The sequence below is a fragment of the Oncorhynchus gorbuscha genome, linkage group LG10 (assembly GCF_021184085.1).
Source record: "Oncorhynchus gorbuscha isolate QuinsamMale2020 ecotype Even-year linkage group LG10, OgorEven_v1.0, whole genome shotgun sequence".
Lineage (NCBI taxonomy): Eukaryota > Metazoa > Chordata > Actinopteri > Salmoniformes > Salmonidae > Oncorhynchus > Oncorhynchus gorbuscha.
The window spans coordinates 20425799-20448906 of NC_060182.1; the positions used below are offsets into that span (position 1 = coordinate 20425799).

Below are 23108 nucleotides of genomic sequence, written 5' to 3' on the forward strand. Positions count from 1 at the left end.
ACTGTACGTAGGTAACATTATTTTAGTGAAGAACCCTGGCAGCAGGGTAATAATGACTGTGGGTACTGTGTTTTAGAAACAGCATCTGTCCCAGTCCGCCTTAAAGAGCTTCTAACTGGTATCTTGCCTAGTTCTCTTAAGGGAGACCACAGGAAATGTGCCAATTATTATTGTGGAACTGGGAAAGCTCTGGGCAGGCAAGAGTTAATTCACATGCACTCTACTTCCTCAAAAAGTGGTCTGTGTTCCTCCCACCATGCAAGTGTGCCTTTAAGTGGATTGTGACGAAGTATGAGAGTGAGTGATGTCATCCCTTTCACTGCTTTTTAAAAGTAATTTTTGTATTTAACTTTCACTGTTAAAGTTGATTAAGAAACACACCTACATTAACCCAAGGTAAACACTGACTCAGACACATTGTAATATCTATTTTACAATTGTTTTTCATGGTTTTATTCATGGTTTCCTCTCAAATGTGTCAAATGTTGCATTTGTAAGAATCTATGTTGTGAGAGATCAGCAGAGCTAAGCTTGATGATGATAAGTTTGACTATGGACTCAGAGCTTGACAGGATGGGTTCATATCATACAAACTTACAGTAAGACCCTTATTACCCCAATTATAAATGAGTTGTGGTCCTCAAAAAGAGGTAAAATCGACTCCTAAGCACATCTGTAGATCTGGATTGGATAAGTCTATTCAATATGGCAAAAAGTTCAAGCCTATCAGAGGTCTATCAAGATGGAGCATTGCTTACACCCATTGATACTTTCAGATCCAAATCATGTCAGGTGTAGGGGACAGGTGTAGGGGATTTGGGATTCAGACATGTTTGAGGGCTCATGGGAAGCAGGCAGTCCAGCTTGATCTCATTCCGCCCAATCACATCTTCCCGGGATCCTCTTTGAGGGTGACCGTTCTGTTGAAGACGAGCTGCAGGGAGAGGAAAGCTGCCGTTACCCTCTGGCTCATGCTCTATGGAAATTTCTCTTAGGTCACCAACTTCATAAGATTACATTCTACATTTCAAAGTAAACAATTTAATAACACCCCAGTTCTCACTCCTTTTTGCCACCGGTGTCAATCAACTATTCAGTTTCTGGACCGTACCTTGTCTGCTGTGCTGTCTGGGTCCAGTGCGAAGTAGCCCACTCTCTCAAATTGGAACTTATCAAACACTTTTGCCTTGCTCACGGAGATGTCCACCAAGGCACTGTCAATCACTTGCAGGGAGTTCTGGGGGACAGAGAGGACATAGGAAACATTTTGACATGAGTGCAACTCAAGAATCCTCTCCTTGTCTCCTTTCCTTAATCAGTATGTGCGGAGGTTGTGTGTCCATGACAGTAACACTCACAGGGTTGATGTCACTTAGGAAGCCGCCGGGCACCTCAGACGGGTCCTCAGGATTTTTGTGAAGGAATCTGTAAGACGGAAAAAAATTGACAGCGAGAGAGAAATCATTCCACACCTAGCAGACAGATATATTTAGACGTGTGTCTCTCTCACAGACACACAAGCAAAGCTTTTTCAGTGACTCACAGTCTTTCGTATAGACGGATTTCACACTTCTGGGGCTCGCTGACCCAGTGGATGAAGGCCTTAGGTTTCTCTGCAGCCTCATTTGAACTACAGCAATGCACCTCCAACTCCACCACCCTGCCCTGGGCATCCTGAGAGAGATGGAGGGCGAGGGAGAAACAGAGTAAGAAAGCAGAAGATAATAGCAAAGTGAGAGAATCAGAGAGAGGACAGAAGGTGTGGGGGACAGAAAGAAGACTAACATCCTGCCAGGACAAACAGGCATGTTTGTAGGTTCATAGTCTTAACATGGTTCTTTGTTTTTTGTAGTCTTTCAATCTGAGAGAAGCATTTCACCTTGATGACCTTCTGTACAGATATGACATAGCCAGCATGCCTCAGGCCTACTGGCTGATCTGGGGTCAGACGCTTGTAGCCCTTCTCAATCACCTGCAGAGGAAGATTGTGTGTGAGAGCAGCAGGGTTAACACACACACACTTACAAAGTACACAGACCTTGTATTGAGAGCATGGGCACTAAGACCCACACAACTTGTCACCTACCTCTCTAAAATCGCTCTGCTCGATGAAGATGGTGCGTGTAAATGGAACAACATGGCTGCCCATGAACTCATTGGCTGGGAAGTCAGGCACACGGACATCATTCTAGGAGAGGAGATAAATAAATGGTTCACATTCGCACTAATCCTTGAAGCAAAAGTGACTGTGTGAGTGTTTTCATACCCGTATGCCCTCAGGCAGGTTGGTGATGGTGACTTTGAGGGGCTCCAGGACGGCCATGGCTCGGGGGGCGTGGTCATTCAGCACATCCCTCACACACGACTCTAACATGTGGGGCTCCATCGTTGCCTGGGCAACAGTCACTCCAACCTGGCAAGATGGAATAAAACATTCAAACAATAGTATTGCTTACTCCACCATCTCCCTATCCCTCTCTCGTACCTTCGCACAGAAGTTGTTGATGGCCTCAGATGGGAAGCCCCTCCTCCTCAGAGCAGTCAGAGTGAAGAGACGAGGGTCGTCCCAGTCCCTGCGAAACACAAACCGTCAGTGGAAGTCTCTCACACACACAGATAGTTACTTTGGCACAAATAATGTAGTTTGGCTCTGGAAACAAATAGTTTGGTTGGGAGAAATCCAGATTTTCATACCATCATACGCTATTACCGTATGTGCACGCAAGGTGCTATAAAAACAAAACAATTTAAGCAACAGGGATCTTGATCTTGACAACTAGCCACTTAGCTAGCAAGTTAGCAAACCAGATGCATAGATGGAGCCCTGAGCTGGATCATACAGTTTCAAAATACCCTGTAATACGGTGTATTGCCCAAGACTACAGTTTGGCCATAGAAACAAATAGTTGTGTACATGTGTGTAATGCTGACCTGACAGTTCCTTCCTCCACCAGTTTGATGATCTTCCTCTTGGAGACCACGGTGTAGGTGAGGTTCAGACGGCCATATTCCCACTGCACAGGGCAGTACACGTCCAGAGCATTACACAGCCAGAAATACGATGACCGCCTGAAGGACACACACAAGCATATTAAGAGAATCAAAGGTTCTAAAGAACCAACAACTTAAAAGGAAAGCTGACCCAGAAACAACTACAACACACAACATACCTGGCCTGGAACTCCTTGGTGCAGAGTGAGTGGGTGATGTTTTCAATGGAGTCACACAGACAGTGGGTGTAGTCATAGGTAGGATAGATACACCTGTGAAGAAAAAAGGCAGGAGGGGGTAGAACTGTGATTAGTATATTGAACTGTTAGAAGAAACACTGTGGTGTGTGTGTGTGTGTGTTACCATGTGTCCCCAGTGCGATGGTGGGCTGTGTATTTGATCCTGTAGGCCACGGGGTCCATCTTGCCGTCCTCCATCACTATCTTCATCCTGACTGTGGCCTCTCCCTCAGCGAACAGGCCCCGCCTCATCCTGTCAAACAACACCAATGACTCCTCAGCAGGACGCTCTCGCCATGGCGACGGGGGCGGGTTGTGACCCTTCAGCTCCTCCCCCCGCTGGTGACACACGTAGGCATGGCCCCTAGAGAGATGAGCAAACACACAGACACACACATGCAAATTGTTCCACACATATGAGAATAAAGAGAAACACAGATAGCGTCACCCACCTACGGATGAGGTCCACTGCCAGGTCGTAAAGTCTCTGGAAGTTGTCGGAGGCGTGAGTGATTTCATAAGGCTTATAACCTGAGACACACACATACAGATGTTGCAGTGTGTTATGGTTGACTATGGCATGGCATTACCAGTCAGTGCTAAACCATTCTCTGGATGCTTTGCCAGTGTTGTTCTGATGTTAGGGTAAAATTGTACAACGGACACTCACCCAGCCACTCCACCATGTCTTTGATGGCAGTGAAGTACTTCTCCTCTTCCTTTTCTGGGTTAGTGTCATCATACCTCAAGTAGCAGATCCCATCGTTAGCCTGAGGAGGGAGAGAGGACAAGGATATATGAAAAGAGGACCTGAGCCCTAGGACCATGCCCCAGGACTACCTGACATGATGACTCCTTGCTGTCCCCAGTCCACCTGGCCATGCTGCTGCTCCAGTTTCAACTGTTCTGCCTTGTTATTATTCGACCATGCTGGTCATTCATGAACATTTGAACATCTTGGCCATGTTCTGTTATAATCTCCACCCGGCACAGCCAGAAGAGGACTGGCCACCCCACATAGCCTGGTTCCTCTCTAGGTTTCTTCCTAGGTTTTGGCCTTTCTAGGGAGTTTTTCCTAGCCACCGTGCTTCTACACCTGCATTGCTTGCTGTTTGGGGTTTTAGGCTGGGTTTCTGTACAGCACTTTGAGATATCAGCTGATGTACGAAGGGCTATATAAATACATTTGATTTGATTTGAACACACAATTGGGTTCTGTCAAGTACCCCATATGAAATCAACCCTTAGCCTTTACCAATAAGCTAAACGTAGCCTAAGCTATACTTAGCCTTCTGGTAGTGGTTAAGAGTGGTGCTGGTGTGTGGAGTGTGTGTCAGGGCCATACCTTAGCGTAGCCAAAATTAAAGTTGATGGCTTTGGCATGACCAATGTGAAGAATACCGTTGGGCTCTGGAGGGAAACGAGTTCGAATCTACAGTAATATAGACAGGCGAGAGAAAAACCAAGAGAGATAATTTAGTGAGTGATCAACAGTTCCACCTGCAGGCAGTATGAACCTTAAATGCATTCTGGTCATCCCACCTGTGACATTCCCTTATCTCCATACCTGTCCTCCAGTGAACTCCAGATGCTGCTTCAACAGGTCCATGGTTTTAGGAGTAACCACATAGCCCTCTGTTTTATAGTTCTCTCCTGGAGAAACAGGTCAGGGGCCAGGGGTTACAAGCTAGTATACTTAAATTGGTCATGGATGAAGTGTCTCTCCATCTCACCTGGTTTGTGGAAATTCAAGGCCACTCCTCTCAGCTCATCCATCAGCGATCTGCCCTCAATCTTTATCTCCCCTACACACACAAAAGTATGTCAACACCCCTGACCACTTAACCCAGAGCAGCTTTATGTGGAGTCCCCAGGTCATTACCATTCATTGTGAGCTCCTCCTTCACCTCACCACCTGGAGCCTTAGCCTTCTGAGCCTGCACATAGAATTTACTAAATTAATAACTCCTATGTGATTATGCAGTCACATAATGGATTGATCCATTAGTAAAATGATCTGCGCTTGTGTGTGTGAAATATGATTGCACATTTATTTTATAGACAGCTATGTTGAGCTGTGTGAAATGTTACCTTGGGTTTCTTCTCCAGGTCAGCCTCTGTCTTTGGGCCAAGGAGATGGAGGACCTGAGAGGGAACGGGGTCACAATATAAGCACACATCTGAGGTACAGTATATCTATGTTGATATATACAATGCCTTCAGAGGACAAACATAAATGTATTGTTACACACACCTGCATGTCCACCTCGTTTTTGATCATCTTCCCATCAGCCCACATCAGGCCACCACGAGCCTCCCCTGTGAAGACAGAGGCATTCTCAATGAGACTGACATCCTCTCCTCCTTACCAACACAGATATTAATTTCCTCCAGTCCCAGAGGAGGTAATCAATATTCTATCAGGGTTGTATTCTTACCCATGAGCAGTCCCATGTTAAAACGGTACCTCTCCTGCAGTAGCTGGTCTTTGTGCTTCTTGATCACTTTTTCCACCTGTAACATACCATTGTTAGTCAAACCCCTCACACTACCTAGCAACTGTTAATAATCATCACTTGACAGAGACTATGTTTACAACATAACAACATTGCATGCAGATATATGGATAAACAGGAAATCTCTGAGCCCTCTAGTTAGGGCTAAAGCCAGATGTACTTCCAGGTCAAAATAAGCTCATGTCCTCACCTTGTCTTCTATCTGCTCTGGTGTTATGACCACTCCCACTCCACACAAAGACTCAAACTCCTGCTGGTTGATAGGGTCCTGGGGATGGCTCTTCACAAACTCCAAAGCAGCTAGAGGCGAGAGGAGCCAAAATCAAAGTGTAGTGTGTGTGTGTGTGTCAGAGAGAGACAGAGGCAGACAGACAGACAGACAGAAATGGCCACGAGGCAAAATGCTGATGACATACAGTCAACTACATTAATCAGTGATGTCAGGAAACATGTGTTTGTCTACCTGCCAGTTGCAGCTCTGTACAGATCTTGCGTTGAGCGATGTGATCTGTGAGGAAGCCCAGGCGTTTGGGGTCTCGAAGACGAGAGGTCATTGTGTACAGGAGGGTCCCTGTCGCTTTGTCCACTCCTGCCGCCCCAAGCACCCGCTGGGCCTGTGGAAATCAACCAGTTGGAATAAATAGTGTTATTTATGTCGACACCACTTAACACTATTGAAACCAGTGTTGGGCCAATACCAAGTCCCAGAGTCGACTAGACCTGGAGATGAACTGACAGGAAAGCTGTCAATTGAATAGTCTGGTTGCTACTTTCAAGAACAAGTGCATTACAGTGGAGATCTGGGTTATTTTTAGCTGGTCAAGTCAGGGTAAGATGAGTTCTAATGACAGGGTACACTAGAAAGAGGACTCCAAATAAAATTCAAAGGGGCAGGCCTATAACATGTGTATGTGAAAATGTACAGTGAACTATCATGTCTTTTCTTGTCACTATTATTCTTGATTTGTCAATAATACATTTGAATGAATGTATTCACTCAGACTCATATCAAAGGATGAACTTGTCTGACTGAAATAAATGCCACAGCCAAAAAGAGTCAGTGAAATTACTAACGTTAGTAAACTAGCTAACGTTAGAGGATTTATGATCCTGCCAATACAGTCATATACACCCACGCCCGAGCTGCCAAGATGTAATACTTTTCCCAATCTCTGAGGTCATACCTGTGTAATAGCATCCTTTAGGGCAGAACATAAGGCATCATTTTTCAAAGTCTCCTTCGCTTTCTGCTCACTTAGCCCGATAGAAGTGAATAGTGTCAACGGATCCGCCATCTTTTACAATTTACACCAGCCAAACACGTTGCAAAAAAGCATTTGTCTGGAGGGGCGGGGGTACTTCATGATCACGGAAATAATTAAAGGACAGTCATATGAACCAATCATGTCGCGTCTTTTGGACCAATCATGAATAGTGTTAGTTGCAGTCGTTATATTACGCTCTCTCAACGAGCCAATCGTTGGTTGTGTTGATATCAGGAGGCTCCTGAGGAGGGGAGGGGGGTTTCACAAATGTGTTGGTTGGTTGCGTCAGACAGTAGACGAATGAAATTATAAGTTTGAGTAATTCCTGAAAAATCATTAATACGCAGAATAATATTAGAAATATTAACTAGGAAGTCAAATTGGCTGTTAAAGTAAGAACGTAGTGACAAATATAGTATGTTAGTCAAAGAGGAAAGGTCACTCCGCGTAATCTTTATTTTCCATTCTCAAGAGTCAAACACCGGGAAAGTCATTATAGGCCCACACACATCCAGGGAGTGAAAATACGTGTAAACATCTGCTCTCAAAGTAAGAAGCTATAACTTATTGTAATGACAAGCTGGTTTTAACAGATTTACGTAATATGTTAGCTACTCTACTATGATTTTGAGGTGACTCAGCATGTGGAGCTAACCTAATTAGTAGCCTGTAGACTAGCTAGCTAACTACTAACTTAACTAGTTATTACCAGAGCAAGAGCCGAAGTAATCAGTATACTGTAACGACCCTGGGTTTATAAGCGCAGATATCGACTCTGCCGCACGAGCATGCTTTTGGGGCACAGTCGATAGCGCGCTGGACTTCGGGCTAGAAGGTCGAGGGTTCAAGGCCTGCTCCCTGTCTGTTTCATTACAATACGTTATTCCACTAACTTTAGCTATCATTGTTGTTACACAAGTTGCTAGACCGGTAACTTTAGGCAACGAAGCCTCCTCCCTAAGTTTGTTTTATTCACTGCTTTAGCACACTTTAGCACACTCTGCCAAACCGGATGTCCTAGCCGAGCTCTGTCATACTATCCAGGTCTGTGCCCAAACAATTCAAGCTTCTACTTCTAGAAACAAGTCTCTCACCGTTGCGCTTGTTATAGACCACCTTCAGCCCCAAGCTGTGCCCTGGACACCATATGTGAATTGATTGCCACCCATCTATCTTCAGAGCTTGTACTGTTAGGTGAACTAAACTGGGACATGCTTAACACCCCGGCCGTCCAACAATCTAAACGAGACACCCTCAGTCTCACACAAATGATCAATGAACCTACCAGGTACAACCTCAAATCTGTAAACACAGACACCCTCATAGACATCCTCCTGACCAACTCCCCCTCTAAATACACCTCTGCTGTCTTCAACCAGGATCTCAGCGATCACAGCCTTATTGCCTGTGTCCGTAATGGGTCTGTGGTCAAACTACCATCCCTCATCACTGTCAAACGCTCCCTAAAACACTTCAGCGAGCAGGCCTTTCTAATCGACCTGGCCCAGGTATCCTGGAAGGATATTGACCTCATTCCGTCAGTAGAGGATGCCTGGTTATTCTTTAAAAGTGCTTTCCTCATCTTAAATAAGCATGTCACATTCACAAAATGTAGAACTATGAATAGATATAACCCTTGGTTCACTCCAGACCTGACTGCCCTTGACCAGCACAAAAATATCCTGTGGCGTACCGCATAAGCATCGAATAGCCCTCAAGATACTAAACTTTTCATGGAAGTTAGGATCCAGTATACACAGGCAGTTAGGAAAGCAAAGGCTAGCTTTTTCTAACAGAAATGTGCATCCTGTAGCACAAACTCCAAAAAGTTCTGGGATACTGTAAAGTCCATGGAGAATAAGAGCACCTCCTCCCAGCTGCCCACTGCACTGAGGCTAGGAAACACTCACCACCGATAAATCCATGATAATTAAGAATTTCAATAAGCATTTCTCTATGGCTGGCCATTCTTTCCACCTGGCTACCCCTACCCCATTCAACAGCCCTGCACCCCTCACAGCAACTTGCCCAAGCTTCCCCCTTTTCTCCTTCACCCAAATCCAGATAGCTGATGTTCTGAAAGAGTTGCAAAATCTGGCGCCCTACAAATCAGCTGGGCTAGACAATCTGGACCCTCTTTCTAAAATGATCCGCTGCAATTGTTGCAACCCCTATTACTAGCCTGTTCAGCCTCTCGTATCATCTGAGATCCCCAAAGATTGGAAAGCTGCCGCGGTCATCCCCCTCTTCAAAGGTGGAGACACTCTATCCTACCCTGCCTTTCTTAGGTCTTCGAAAGCCAAGTTAACAAACAGATCACCGACCACTTTGAATCCCACCGTACCTTCTCCGCTATGCAATCTGGTTTCCGAGCTGCTCATGGGTGCACCTCAGCCACGCTCAAGGTCCTAAACAATATCTTAACCGCTATTGATAAGAGTCAATACTGTGCAGCTGTCTACATCGACCCGGCCAAGGCTTTCGACTCTGTCAATCACCACATTCTTATCGGCAGACTCAACTGCCTTGGTTTCTCAAATGACTGCCTCGCCTGGTTCACCAACTACTCAGAAGGAGTTCAGTGTGTCAAATTGGAGAGCCTGTTGTCTGGACCTCTTGCAGTCTCTATGGGGGTGCCACAGGGTTCAATTCTCGGCCGACTCTTTTCTCTGTATTCATCAATGATGTCGCTCTTGCTGCTAGTGATTCTCTGATCCACCTCTACGAAGGCGACACCATTCTGTATACTTCTGGCCCTTCCTTGGACACTGTGTTCACTAACCTCCAGACGAGCTTCAATGCCATACAACTTTATTGCCTTACCTACCTAATCTTGCCTCATTTGCACACACTGTATATAGATTTTTTCTATTGTATTATTGACTGTATGTTTGTTTATTTCATGTGTAACACTGTGTTGTTGTTTGTGTCACATTGCTTTTCTTTATCTTGGCCAGGTTGCAGTTGTAAATGAGAACTTGTTCTCAACTGGCCTAACTGGTGAAAAAAAAAAGTTAACTGGCTAACGTTACTGACAGATTCATTCTTACACGGAACCCAAACTGGCTGCGTGGGTGTGTCATTGTGCATACATTTATTTTGTCCCCCCACACCAAACGCGATCAATGACACGCAGGTTAAAATATCAAAACAAACTCTGAACCAATTACATTAATTTGGGGACAGGTCGAAAAGCATCATACATGTATGGCAATCTAGCTAGCTAGCTTGCACATGCTAGTTATTTTGTCCTGGGATATAAACATTGAGTTGTTATTTTACCTGAAATGCACTAGGTCCTCTACTCTGACAATTAATCCACACAAAAAACGGTCAACCAAATTGTTTCTAGTCATCTCTCCACCTTCCAGGCTTTTTCATCTTTGAACTTATATGGTGATTGGCATCTAAACATTCATAGTATTACCACAACGACCGGTAAAACAGTTTGTCTTTCAATCACCCACGTGGGTATAACCAACGAGGAGATGGCAAGTGGGTACCTGCTTCTATAAACCAATGATGAGATGGGAGAGGCAGAACTTGCAGCGCGATCTGCGTCAGAAATGGGAAAGACTTATAGTTTAGCCCTTGGCAACGCAGATGCTCGTTGGCGCGTGTGAGCAGTGTGGGTGCAGTAATTGACTAATTGACTAACAATCCAAGATTAATTCTGATCTTAACTCCACTGTTTTTATTGTATGAAAAACTGATGATGGTGGTGTGCACTTTGTATGCATTGAGTCAAAGATGGTTCTCTTGTGATTTCTCTGTGTGACAAGACTATGTCGGTGAGTAAATAATTAGCCTCTGCCATCCATTATATTGGTGAACGTAGCCACAATCACTAGAGCACCAACTGAAGAGCTCAGTTCAAGACTATCCTATCAACAAGACCTGAAGGACTGTAGGGAGTTGTGGCTGAATCAGGACATGGACACACCTAGCTGTTTTTTCTATGCATCGTCAAGACTGAATGGCAGCTTCGGTTAAGGGGGAGGTGTGTGTCCCTTTGTTAACAACAGCTGGTGCGCAATCTCTAATGTTATGGAAGTCTTGAGGTTTTACTTACTTTAGAATACCTCATGATAAGCTGCAGACCACACTATTTACCAAGTTTTTTCATCTATAGTTTTTGTAGCTTTCTATTTACCACCACAAACCAAAGCTGGCAGTAAGACCGCACTCAATGAGCTGTATAGGGCCATAAGCAAACAAGAAAATGTACATCCAGAGGTGGCACCCCTAGTGGCCAGTGGTGATGGTTGGCAACACACATCCGCCATGCTAACCCTCAACACGGGGGCCCTGCAAGGGTGCATGCTTAGTCCCCTCCTGTACTCCCTGTTCACCCATGACTGCGTGGCCACACACGTTCATTAAGTTTGCTGACAACAAACAGTGGTTGGCTTGATCACCACTGACAATGAGACAGCCTATAGGGAGGAGGTCAGTTACCTGGCAGTGTGGTGCCAGGACAACAACCTCTCCCTCACTCTCAGCAAGACAAAGGAGCTGATCGTGGACTACAGGAAATGGAGGGTCGAGCACGGCTCCATCCACATCGACTCATCTGTAGTGGAGCGGGTTCGAGAGCTTCAAGTTCCTCGGTGTTCACATCACTAAGGAATTATCATGGTTCCACACACACCAACACAGTTGTAAAGAAGGCATGACAAATCCTCTTCCCCCTCAGGAGGCTAAAAAGATTTGGCATGGACTTTTAGATCCTCAAAGTTCTACAGCTGCACTGTCGAGAGCATCTTGACTGGCTTGCATCACGACTTGGTATTGCAGCTGCTTGGCATTGGACCACAAGGAGCTACAGAGAGTAGTGCGTATGGCCCAGTACATCACTGGGGCAGAGCTCCCTGCCATCCAGGACCTCTATACCAGGCGGTGTCAGAGGATGAGGAAGTCACAGACTGTTCTCTCTGCTACCGCACGACAACCGATACCGATGCACCAAGTCTAGAACCAACAGAACCCTGAACAACTTCTACCCCCAATCCATAAAACTGCTAAATATTTAGTCCAGGTAGCTATTGGTTAACTGTTTAACTATACTGATACCCCGTGTATATAGCCATATTATCCTTACTCATTGTGTATTTATTCTATTATTTATCCTTTTTCTCTGCATTGTTTGGAAGGGCCTGTGAGTAAGCCTTTCACTGTTAGTTTGTTGTTTACAAAGTGTGACAAATAACATTTTATTTTATTTTGTTGCTACACTCTTAGAAAAAAAGGTGCCATCTATGACCTAAAGGGATTCTTCAGCTGTCCCCATAGGATAATTGTTCTCCTATGGGAACAGGTGAAGAACCCTTATTTCGAAGAGTTCATTGCCTCCACTATCCATCTCATCAGATATACTCCACTGTTCATCTCATCAGATATCTCTGGTACTACAGTATGTGGTGAGTGATCCAGCACTATGTCCCAGCATGCATTGCTGTCGGCGGGGACCAAGTCATGGCGCTCCCTGGCCTGCTCACGATCAGAGCTCCGTTTGGACCTCACACTAGGCTGCGGACAAAGCTTCCGGTGAGTTCCTTTGACCACTGCTTCGCTGATTCTATAGAGCAATGGCAGGCCACGTCTTACATGACCCAGGGCTCTGCCAAAGGCATTAGCAAGTATTGAAATGATCTCTAATTCACTCACTACCTCTCAAACCATTTATCCTAACCCTCTGTCGTCCCTCCCCATTTTCCCTGCCAGCTGGCGAGAGACAGGGGATGGCCACTGGACCGGAGTGATGGGGGGACGAGTGTGGACTCTCACCCAGACAGACGACACACTATGGTACCACACATACAATAGCCCCAACACCATAGGAGGGGATGGGAGGAAGCGGAGGCCAGGTTCCTTGCTCCAGGGGTCAAAGGGGTCAGGGAAAAGATCCAAGGGAGTGATAGAGGTGAAGGAGGAAGAAGAGGGGGAGACAGTGGCTGTGACCCCAGACAGGAAGGAGGAAGAGCTGCTGAATGAGTATTTCCAGCTGAAGGTGAAGCTGGGGGATCTGTACAGAGATTGGGGAGCAGCCGACCCACACTTTAACAGCATTGCCAAGATCTTCACAGGTAAGTTGGTTTGTGTTTGTAATACTGTGTATCTATTATGTCTCTTGTGTGTGTGCGTGCAAGTGCGTTTCATACTTTACCGTGTGTGTGTTCTGTCTCTTCCCCAGGTGTGCGTATGCTGCGTCAGGACCCCACAGAGTGCCTGTTCTCCTTCATCTGCACCTCTAACAACCACATCTCTCGTATCCAGGGCATGGTGGAGAGGCTGTGCCAGTCCTTGGGCACCCCTCTGTGTCAGCTGGACCAGACCAGCTACCACGACTTCCCCTCCCTGCATGCACTCGCAGGTTCCACCTCCACTACCATCAACACTACTCTGTCTGATTGTCTGACATCTGTCTATCTCTCTCTTTCAAATCCTTTGTTTTTTCAAATGTTTTGGGCTCTGACATGTCCTCTGATATGATTGACAGACAACAGTGTGGAAGCTTGTCTGAGGGACCTGGGGTTTGGGTATAGGGCCAGGTTCCTGCAGCAGAGTGCAAGACAGATCCTGGACTCTCACGGTGGGCCCCATTGGCTCCAGGGGCTCCGCAGTGCCCCCTACCTGCAGGCACGTGACGCACTGCGCACCCTGCCCGGGGTAGGCCCCAAGGTATGCCTCAACCCTTCAGGACAATTAAGGGTGCTTAACATAGTAAATGTAGGCATAACATAGTAAAACTAAATCCGGGACACTCAAATTTGTATGATATGTTACGTCTGGTATGGTTACATAAGACGGATAGTTACTTAGGGTGGTTGGTAGGGGTGGATATATAGTGAACGTCTAGCAACCCAAAGGTTGCAAGTTTGAATCTGATCACGGACAACTCTAGAATTTGATCTAATTAGCAACTTTTCAACAGCTTACTACTTTTTAGCTAATTTGCACCGACAGTACACAGCATGTTAGCTAAACCTTCCCCTAACCTTAACCCTTTAACCTAACTCTTAAACTTAACCCTAACCCTTAGCCTAGCTAACTTTAGCCAGCTCGCTGACGCTAACCACCTAGCTAGAATTCGTAACATAGCATACATTTTCCAAATTCACAACATATTGCCCGTTTTGTACATAATATAGTTTGTCATTTGTAACATATATGAAATGACTGATTCACATCCACAAATTAATACAATCCATACGAAACTTAACGTATTATACTAAATGAAGTGTCTCGGATTTACGTACAGAATAATACTAAATGCTCTGAGGCCAGGTTGAATACACATGTATTATTCACAAGCATAGAAAGTGTTACCTGGGTTCCCCTTGTAGGTGGCAGACTGTGTGTGTCTGATGTCTCTGGAAAAGGCCTGTGTTGTGCCTGTGGATACACACGTGTGGCAAATCGCAAAACGAGACTACAGTTGTGCGGCGGGCAACGGGCAGAAGAGCCTCACAGACAAGGTCCACCGTCAAATAGGTGAGGATTCACGGTACAAGGATGTGTTTAACAGGCTTTAACAGTGTCCTTCTGAATATTACCAATCACTAATTGACTGATTTTGTTTCTGCACAGGGGACTTCTTCAGGCAGCTGTGGGGTCCTTATGCTGGTTGGGCACACTCGGTGAGAAAAATAACCGGTGGTCAGAATCCATCCACTCATCTGTTCACTTCCTTTCTCTGCTCTCTCTCACTCTCTTTCTCTAATCTATCCATCCAACTTGAGACACCGGTAACTTGAACTTTCAATAAATCATGCATTGATGTCAATGGAACTTGACTGTCACTCTCTCAGGTGTTGTTCTGTTCCGACCTGAAGAAGTTCCAGAAGCTGAAAGAAACACACTCTCTGAAACAGGAGGAGGAGGAGAAGGTCAAGATAAAGGTGGAGGGAGAGGGAATAAACAAGAACATTATAAAAATGTGTAATAGAAAGGTGAACATGTCTGTGAAGGAGGAGGTGGAGTGAGGTCAGTAGAAGTTATGTGTTGGTGATTTATGTTATTTCAGGAAGCTAACCTGAATGTGTGTCATTCTTTGCACACCTGTCTGGAGCAACTAGGCTATGAGTCTGACTGTTTTACCTGTTCTCTTCAGGTTCATGCCATGATTAACTGCAAACCAAGGTCACTGTCAGTGGAGATTGTTCCTGATCACTTTGTAGAATGATGTAAGATAGGGCTATAAATGTGATACACGTTATAAAAGAGAGTTCACTCTGAACCAGACTTCTCACATTATCTGTCATACATTTATGTTCAGCTCTAAACTGAAGGCTGGTGTTTAATTTGACTGCGATTTCTGTCTGTGAATGAAGCTCTATAGGTATGGGTCATTTCCCACTGCCGTCTCTACATATGAACTACAAACATAGAAACCGTGTGTTTATCATATCTTTTCTAGATTAATGGACCACTACACAGACTCTGTAACAGTTCATTTTTATACTGAAATTAACAGGTTTTGGACTACTTTCCTTTGTCAGTGTTGTTTGGAGATTACGCACACATTTTGAATAAGTCTATTTGTGGATAATCCCACTCCTTTGATCCCCTATATTTGTCTTTCCATCAGTGTAGTATGCTTAGACCATAGAGTTAGAGGACTCTAGTTGGATAAATGGGACATATATTATATCCCTATTATTCTCTATGGCCCAGACAGAAAAGGTGCAGAGCATCAGAGGTGGCCTCTAGATGGCAATAAGATATGGGGAAGATTCTGCATCATAGTATCATGTGATTTTTCCAGGTCAGTCACTGTTAAAAGACGATTCTATTTTATAGTTCATTGTTTGCTGAGCTGATATTAAGTAGTCAATGGCCCTCAATGCATTTAGCGGTGTTGACGTGTGCAGGTTCGTATGTCCAAAAATGTTGTCCATTACTGGTGCAATACACACTCAATCTCTCTTGACGATTCTATATGTTTACTGTGCATATCTGTGAGTCTGTCCAAAATAAGCAGTATATCCGGCCAGCTGTGAAATGCCATGGTGTCTGTACATGTATCTATAGGCATTAGTCAGGTGCGTCAGCATGTCTGTTTATAGTTGGGATTGCAGTTATCTGCCCTCAGTGCTATGAGCTATAAGTGTGTATATGTCACTCTGGGCTGTCACTGGTGTCTAGGATAGAGTGGGCTATATGGGAGACACTGGGAGAGTTTGACTGTAATATAACCTGTATGTAACGTAGATCTTTTTTTAGCCAACTCCTCTGCCATGTTTGTTGTCAGACCATTCGCAGTTAGCTACAGCACAAACAGACCTGGCTAGAGTGTATGGATTTGAGTGTGTCACTCAAAAATCAAGACATTCATAGATCAAGACACTAATTAAAGTACATAACATTCGTCATCTATACTGAATGGATATGTGTGCTCATTAATGGGTAGCCTAAGCTACTTATGTAAGCATACATTCATGTATGTGTACTTGCATATGTATGTATGTCTGCATCCATAGGTTATTTGTGTGTGTGTGTGTGTGTGTGTGTGTGTGTGTGTGTGTGTGTGTGTGTGTGTGTGTGTGTGTGTGTGTGTGTGTGTGTGTGTGTGTGTGTGTGTGTGTGTGTGTGTGTGTGTGTGTGCGCGCGCGTGTATAAGGGGTGTTTGTGTGTGTGTGTGTGTATAAGCGGTGTTTGTGGTGTGTGTGTGTATAAAGGGTGTGTGTGTATATAAGGGGTGTGTGTATGTGTGTATAAGGGGTGTGTGCAGCCATGTGTGTGTTAATGTGTGAGTGAGTCAGCTTTCATCTCCAGTCCAGTTGAGTTGGGCAGGAGCCGGGGTCCAGCTTAAGGGCACAGAGAGAGAGAGAGAGAGAGAGAGAGAGAGAGAGAGAGAGAGAGAGAGAGAGAGAGAGAGAGAGAGAGAGAGAGAGAGAGAGAGAGAGAGAGAGAGAGAGAGAGAGAGAGAGAGAGAGAGAGAGAGAGAGAGAGAGAGAGAGAGAGAGAGAAGAGAGAGAGAGTGAGAGAGAGAGAGAGAGAGAGAGAGAGAGAGAGAGAGAGAGAGAGAGAGAGAGAGAGCACACAGATATAAATAGGAGTGGAAGAACAGGAGGGAAAAAAACAGCGGGATGGATAGAGGAGAAAAGGGGGGATTGACGAAGGTCGACTAAATAGGCGATATCTGCAACGTGAACACAAACACATTTGCTCGCTATGACCAAAATAGCCCTACAACCCTGTATGTTGCGTAAGTGATATGTCCCAGTGTGTGTCTTGTCTGTCTATAGTGTGTATGCTGAAAGGAGAAGATGCTGGTCCCCTGAAGCGGTTGTGTTACTCTCCTCAGCCACCAGGGGGCACACTCCCAGATCCCCAGCACAAAGAGGGGCTTGTGTCCCCTGCCAGATGTGCAGCAGTAGGGGTGTGTTTGCCTCCCTGCGCAGAAACATGTGAGGTTTGTGAGAGGAGGTTGTGTGTGTGGAGATGTGTTACAGAGAAAGAGTATGGTGTGTGTGTGTGTGTGTGTGTGTGTGTGTGTGTGTGTGTGTGTGTGTGTGTGTGTGTGTGTGTGTGTGTGTGTGTGTGTGTGTGTGTGTGTGTGTGTGTGTGTGTGTGTGTGTGTGTGTGTGTGTGTGTGGCATGTGTGTGTGTGTATATGTGTGTGTGTACACACGCATGTACTTGAATGCACGCGTGTGTGAGAGAGAGACCGAGTGTCTTAGTATGCTAGAAATGTATGTGTGTTGATTTATCTGTATGAGTATGCCTCCATGTTGCTCTCATTGTTATGGCTTTGGTGTTCTTCTTAAATGGAAAGACAGCGTGAAAGCCAATGGAACATCTGCCTCTTCACAACTTTCTCTCTCCGACACACATGTGCTCTGTTCTTCCCTCTCTCTCTTCCCTTCACATACACCAAACATGGTCTGTCTGTCTCCTACTGTTCCTCTCCCCTCTGTTTAATAATACAGGACACATGATAGCTATTCTATTAAACAATAACAGCTGCAATATTTGTTTTTTCCTCTGTTAAATAGACACTGAGATGTGTATAGTATCATACTGTACAGAGACTGGAATGGGGTACACCCCTCTTGTCCTTCCAGATCTGATGAAACCCAATGCTGGTGCAGGGAGAGGGGGAGACTGAGGGAGAGGGAGAGCGACCCCTATACAGATCTCTCTTTTCGGGGCCCAGAGTGGGGGATTATCCCTGAGTGTCTAGACAACCAGAGAGAGGCCGGAGCCAGTGGAGGTATTTTGGTGCTAAGCTCCCCACTGACTCCTCTGTGGTTATACATTAGCATATGAGAAGCCTGAGCTAGGGCTAATAAACAAGGGTTTATCACATCAATGAAATTAATATGGGTCTTAATCTGATTGCTTTTATCCTGCTGCTGCAGTGTTATTTACATGCCTTTTTTGGAAGGAAAGATCTGTTCTGATTTAGAGGTAGATGTGTTTGGCTTCCTGGCAGGACAGCGTTTTTTCCATTGGGTTTCAGTCTAGAAGTCCTAATGGTATGCATCTACCTCATTGTTCCAGGAAGGTGTGTGATCTACTGCCTGCCTGTTTGTGTCTGACTACTGGTATGTTTGCTAACATGAGGCTGTGAATTTCTATGTGACTGTTTGTCTCTGTGTTTTCAGACCGACAAACTCCCTCTCTCAGCTCAAGGACATTTCACAAAGAACACTTATGGCTTCAAGTGTGCCGGAAAGCAAACCATTTTTGTTTCTAGTCCTCCTGAAGCATGTACTGTACCCCTCTAACTATCTGTCTGTCATGTTCTCTATCTCTCCCTGTTTCTATAATATGGCTTAGGTTATCCTTCTGTCTCTCCCAGTGGTCCTCTCGTTCTCTGTCAATCCTTCTCCCTCTCTCACTCTCTCTCTTTTTTTTTCTCTCTCTCTCTCTCTCTCTCTCTCTCTCTCTCTCTCTCTCTCTCTCTCTCTCTCTCTCTCTCTCTCTCTCTCTCTCTCTCTCTCTCTCTCTCTCTCTCTCTCTCTCTCTCTCTCTCTCTCTCTCTCTCTCTCTCTCTCTCTCTCTCTCTCTCTCTCTCTCTCTCTCTCTCTCTCTCTCTCTCTCTCTTCTTTTTTTTCTCTCTCTCTCTCTCTCTCTCTCTCTCTCTCTCTCTCTCTCTCTCTCTCTCTGAATCTCTCTCTCTCTCCTCTCTCTCTCTCTCTCTCTCTCTCTCTCTCTCTCTCTCTCTCTCTCTCTCTCTCTCTCTCTCTCTCTGATAAACATTTCCATATGAGACACATGGACACTGAGTGAACAACCCCCCCCCCCATTTTGCCCTCAGAACAGTCTAAATTTGTTGGGGAATGGACCCTACAAGGTGTTGAAAGTGTTCCACAGGGGTGCTGGCCCATGTTGTCTTCAAAGCTTCCCACAGTTGTGTCAAGTTGGCTGGATGTCCTTTGGGTGGTGGGCCATTCTTGATACACATGGGAAACTGTTGAACATGAAAAACCCAGCAGCTTTGCAGTTCTTGACACAAACCGGTGCGCCTGGCACCTACTGCCATACCTCATTCAAAGGCACTTAAATATTTTTGCCTTGCCCATTCACCCTCTGAATTGTGCACATACACAATCCATTACTCAATTGTTTCAAGGCTTTAAAACCCGTCTTTAACCTGTCTCCTACCCTTCATCTACACTGATTTGAAGTGGATTTAACAAGCGACATCAATAAGCGATCATAGCTTTCACCTGGTCAGTCTAAGTAATGGAAAGCCCAGGTGTCCTTAAAATGTTTCACACTCAGTGTAGATATTCTCTCGTATATCGCACAGGCAGACAGATGGACTCCTGTGTTGGGCTGGTGACTCATTGGGGCCTTTTGGGTGATTTTAGGTTGTCAGCTGAAACAAGCCCAGTGATAGGACCAGATTACTGTAATCTCGTTAGCCAGGGAACGTAGCTGGGTAATTCCCCGGTCATATGCTAAACACACAGCAACACATTTTCCCATTCACACTATACACATTCCTGTGGTCATTCCTATAGCGTAGCCTTTATGTGCTGTGGTCATTCCTATAGCGTAGCCTTTATGTGCTGTGGTCATTCCTATAGGGTAGCCTTTATGTGCTGTGGTCATTCCTAAAGCGTAGCCTTTATGTGCTGTGGTCATTCCTATAGCGTAGCCTTTATGTGCTGTGGTCATTCTTAAAGCGTAGCCTTTATGTGCTGTGGTCATTCCTAAAGCATAGCCTTTATGTGCTGTGGTCATTCCTAAAGGGTTTCCTTTATGTGCTGTGGTCATTCCTAAAGCATAGCCTTTATGTGCTGTGGTCATTCCTAAAGCATAGCCTTTATGTGCTGTGGTCATTCCTAAAGGGTTTCCTTTATGTGCTGTGGTCATTCCTAAAGGGTTTCCTTTATGTGCTGTGGTCATTCCTAAAGCGTAGCCTTTATGTGCTGTGGTCATTCCTAAAGCATAGCCTTTATGTGCTGTGGTCATTCCTATAGCATAGCCTGTATGTGCTGTGGTCATTCCTAAAGGGTTTCCTTAATGTGCTGTGGTCATTCCTATAGCATAGCCTTTATGTGCTGTGGTCATTCCTATAGCGTAGCCTTTATGTGCTGTGGTCATTCCTATAGGGTTTCCTTTATGTGCTGTGGTCATTCCTATAGCGTAGCCTTTATGTGCTGTGGTCATTCCTATAGGGTAGCCTTTATGTGCTGTGGTCATTCCTATAGCGTAGCCTTTATGTGCTGTGGTCATTCCTATAGCGTAGCCTTTATGTGCTGTGGTCATTCCTATAGGGTAGCCTTTATGTGCTGTGGTCATTCCTATAGCGTAGCCTTTATGTGCTGTGGTCATTCCTATAGCGTAGCCTTTATGTGCTGTGGTCATTCCTATAGGGTAGCCTTTATGTGCTGTGGTCATTCCTATAGCGTAGCCTTTATGTGCTGTGGTCATTCCTATAGCGTAGCCTTTATGTGCTGTGGTCATTCCTATAGGGTAGCCTTTATGTGCTGTGGTCATTCCTATAGCGTAGCCTTTATGTGCTGTGGTCATTCCTATAGCGTAGCCTTTATGTGCTGTGGTCATTCCTATAGCGTAGCCTTTATGTGCTGTGGTCATTCCTAAAGCGTAGCCTTTATGTGCTGTGGTCATTCCTATAGCGTAGCCTTTATGTGCTGTGGTCATTCCTATAGCGTAGCCTTTATGTGCTGTGGTCATTCCTATAGCGTAGCCTTTATGTGCTGTGGTCATTCCTATAGCGTAGCCTTTATGTGCTGTGGTCATTCCTAAAGCGTAGCCTTTATGTGCTGTGGTCATTCCTATAGCGTAGCCTTTATGTGCTGTGGTCATTCCTATAGCGTAGCCTTTATGTGCTGTGGTCATTCCTATAGCGTAGCCTTTATGTGCTGTGGTCATTCCTAAAGCGTAGCCTTTATGTGCTGTGGTCATTCCTATAGCGTAGCAAGCACATGCATTGCAGGCTGTAGGAGTCATTCAAATTAAATCATACATTAAAACAAATACTGTACATGGTCACAAGTTTTCATACTACACATTCATACTACACATTACAACCTGAAAAGACGTAAGCATCACTTTCAAGTAGCTTGCTTGCAGAAATCTTACGAGAAATTATGTTCCATTGAACTTTTTCTGACTCTGTCTTCCACACTGTCAACATAATTGAGGGTCAATGAAAGACAGAGACAAAGAGGCAGAAACACACACAGTCATTGTCTCACAGACACATTCATAAATGCAACTCTTGTGTTTGATTGGAGAGAAAAAATGCTGTGGATATAATAAATAGTAACTATTCCAAAGTATTTCATAACAGCCTAAATGATGCGTGTGATTGCCTTGTCTGTCCGGGCAGCTGTGAAGCTATGAGCAATCTTTTGTAGCTGCTTGACTTGATGGAGGATTTGTCTGAGTTTGTTTGTTTCCTGTCTCTCTGCGTTTTGAATGTCATTTGCACTCTTCACCCCAAGCCTCTCTGTCTCTGTTGCTGGCTCAGTACTAATGTAATGGTCCTAGGAAAATCCTTAGAGCTAGTGTATTTTAGGTCCTTGTTCTCGGAGCAGTAGTGTGTGTGTGTGTGTGTCAGGGTTTTCCTGTGGTGAAGTAGAGGACCAAAACGCAGCGTGGTTATATTGACTCATGTTTAATAAAAACAGATAAACATGAACACTACAAAACAATAAACGTGGAAAACCAAAAACAGCCCTATCTGGTGCAAAACACAGAGACAGGAACAATCACCCACAAAACCCAACACAAAACAGGCTACCTAAATATGGTTCCCAATCAGAGACAATGACTAACACCTGCCTTTGATTGAGAACCATATCAGGCCAAACATAGAAATAGACAAACCAGACACACAACATAGAATGCCCACCCAGCTCACGTCCTGACCAACACTAAAACAAGGAAAACACATACGAACGATGGACAGAACGTGACTGTGTGTGTGTGTGTGTGTGTGTGTGTGTGTGTGTGTGTGTGTGTGTGTGTGTGTGTGTGTGTGTGTGTGTGAGAGAGAGAGAGAGAGAGAGAGAGAGAGAGAGAGAGAGAGAGAGAGAGAGAGAGAGAGAGAGAGAGAGAGAGAGAGAGAGAGAGAGAGAGAGAGAGAGAGAGAGAGAGAGAGAGAGAGAGAGAGAGAGAGAGAGAGAGAGAGAGAGAGAGAGAGAGAGAGAGAGAGAGAGAGAGAGAGAGAGAGAGCATCACTTAGACATGGGAGTCAATTGATTATCTGTGACTTCCTTCTGAAGTCTTCAGCATTGTGTGTATGGGTTGCTTGTTTACAGTCTATGTGGCAGTGGAACACTGCCTGGCATTGTGGATAGTACATGTACACAGGCCTTGTATTCGGGGTGCAGCAGGACAGATAATGTAGTTCAGCCTGGAGGACTAGAGAAAGGGTGAGGGTCTACTCTTATCACTGTTAAAAAAAACCTGTGCTGAATAGAACACTGTTGACACAGAGTCCATGGACAGCTTAGGTAAACACTGATAAACACAGCTGTATGACTACATGTGTGTGTGTCACCTGTAACTCCCCTGCTCCTTTAAGCAGTCCCTAGGCTCTCAATGAATCACCTGGACACACCCATCCTCGGGAGGTTTGGGGGGGTAGGGTGGCATGGAGCCAGGGT

At 45.1% G+C, this 23108-nt stretch overlaps 2 protein-coding genes across 2 annotated transcripts; one reads left to right on the top strand and one right to left on the bottom strand.

Moving 5' to 3' along the window:
* Positions 1-427: 427 nt before the first annotated feature.
* Positions 428-7091, bottom strand: qars1 (glutaminyl-tRNA synthetase 1). The gene is made up of 23 exons (XM_046364241.1): positions 6931-7091; positions 6210-6360; positions 5937-6046; positions 5669-5744; positions 5485-5549; positions 5322-5375; positions 5113-5167; positions 4964-5035; positions 4798-4883; positions 4576-4662; positions 3901-4000; positions 3683-3761; positions 3355-3594; positions 3171-3263; positions 2932-3069; positions 2486-2573; positions 2267-2413; positions 2087-2188; positions 1880-1972; positions 1544-1674; positions 1359-1425; positions 1112-1237; positions 428-934 (listed from the first exon to the last, which is right to left on the bottom strand). Exons 1-23 carry the CDS (start codon positions 7039-7041, stop codon positions 884-886), a joined length of 2322 nt encoding a protein of 773 aa, XP_046220197.1. The 5' UTR covers positions 7042-7091; the 3' UTR covers positions 428-883.
* A 181-nt stretch (positions 7092-7272) lies between these two features.
* Positions 7273-16391, top strand: ogg1 (8-oxoguanine DNA glycosylase). The gene is made up of 8 exons (XM_046365148.1): positions 7273-7560; positions 12408-12558; positions 12736-13097; positions 13205-13384; positions 13511-13692; positions 14358-14505; positions 14602-14651; positions 14823-16391. Exons 2-8 carry the CDS (start codon positions 12449-12451, stop codon positions 14994-14996), a joined length of 1206 nt encoding a protein of 401 aa, XP_046221104.1. The 5' UTR covers positions 7273-7560; positions 12408-12448; the 3' UTR covers positions 14997-16391.
* Positions 16392-23108: the final 6717 nt, after the last annotated feature.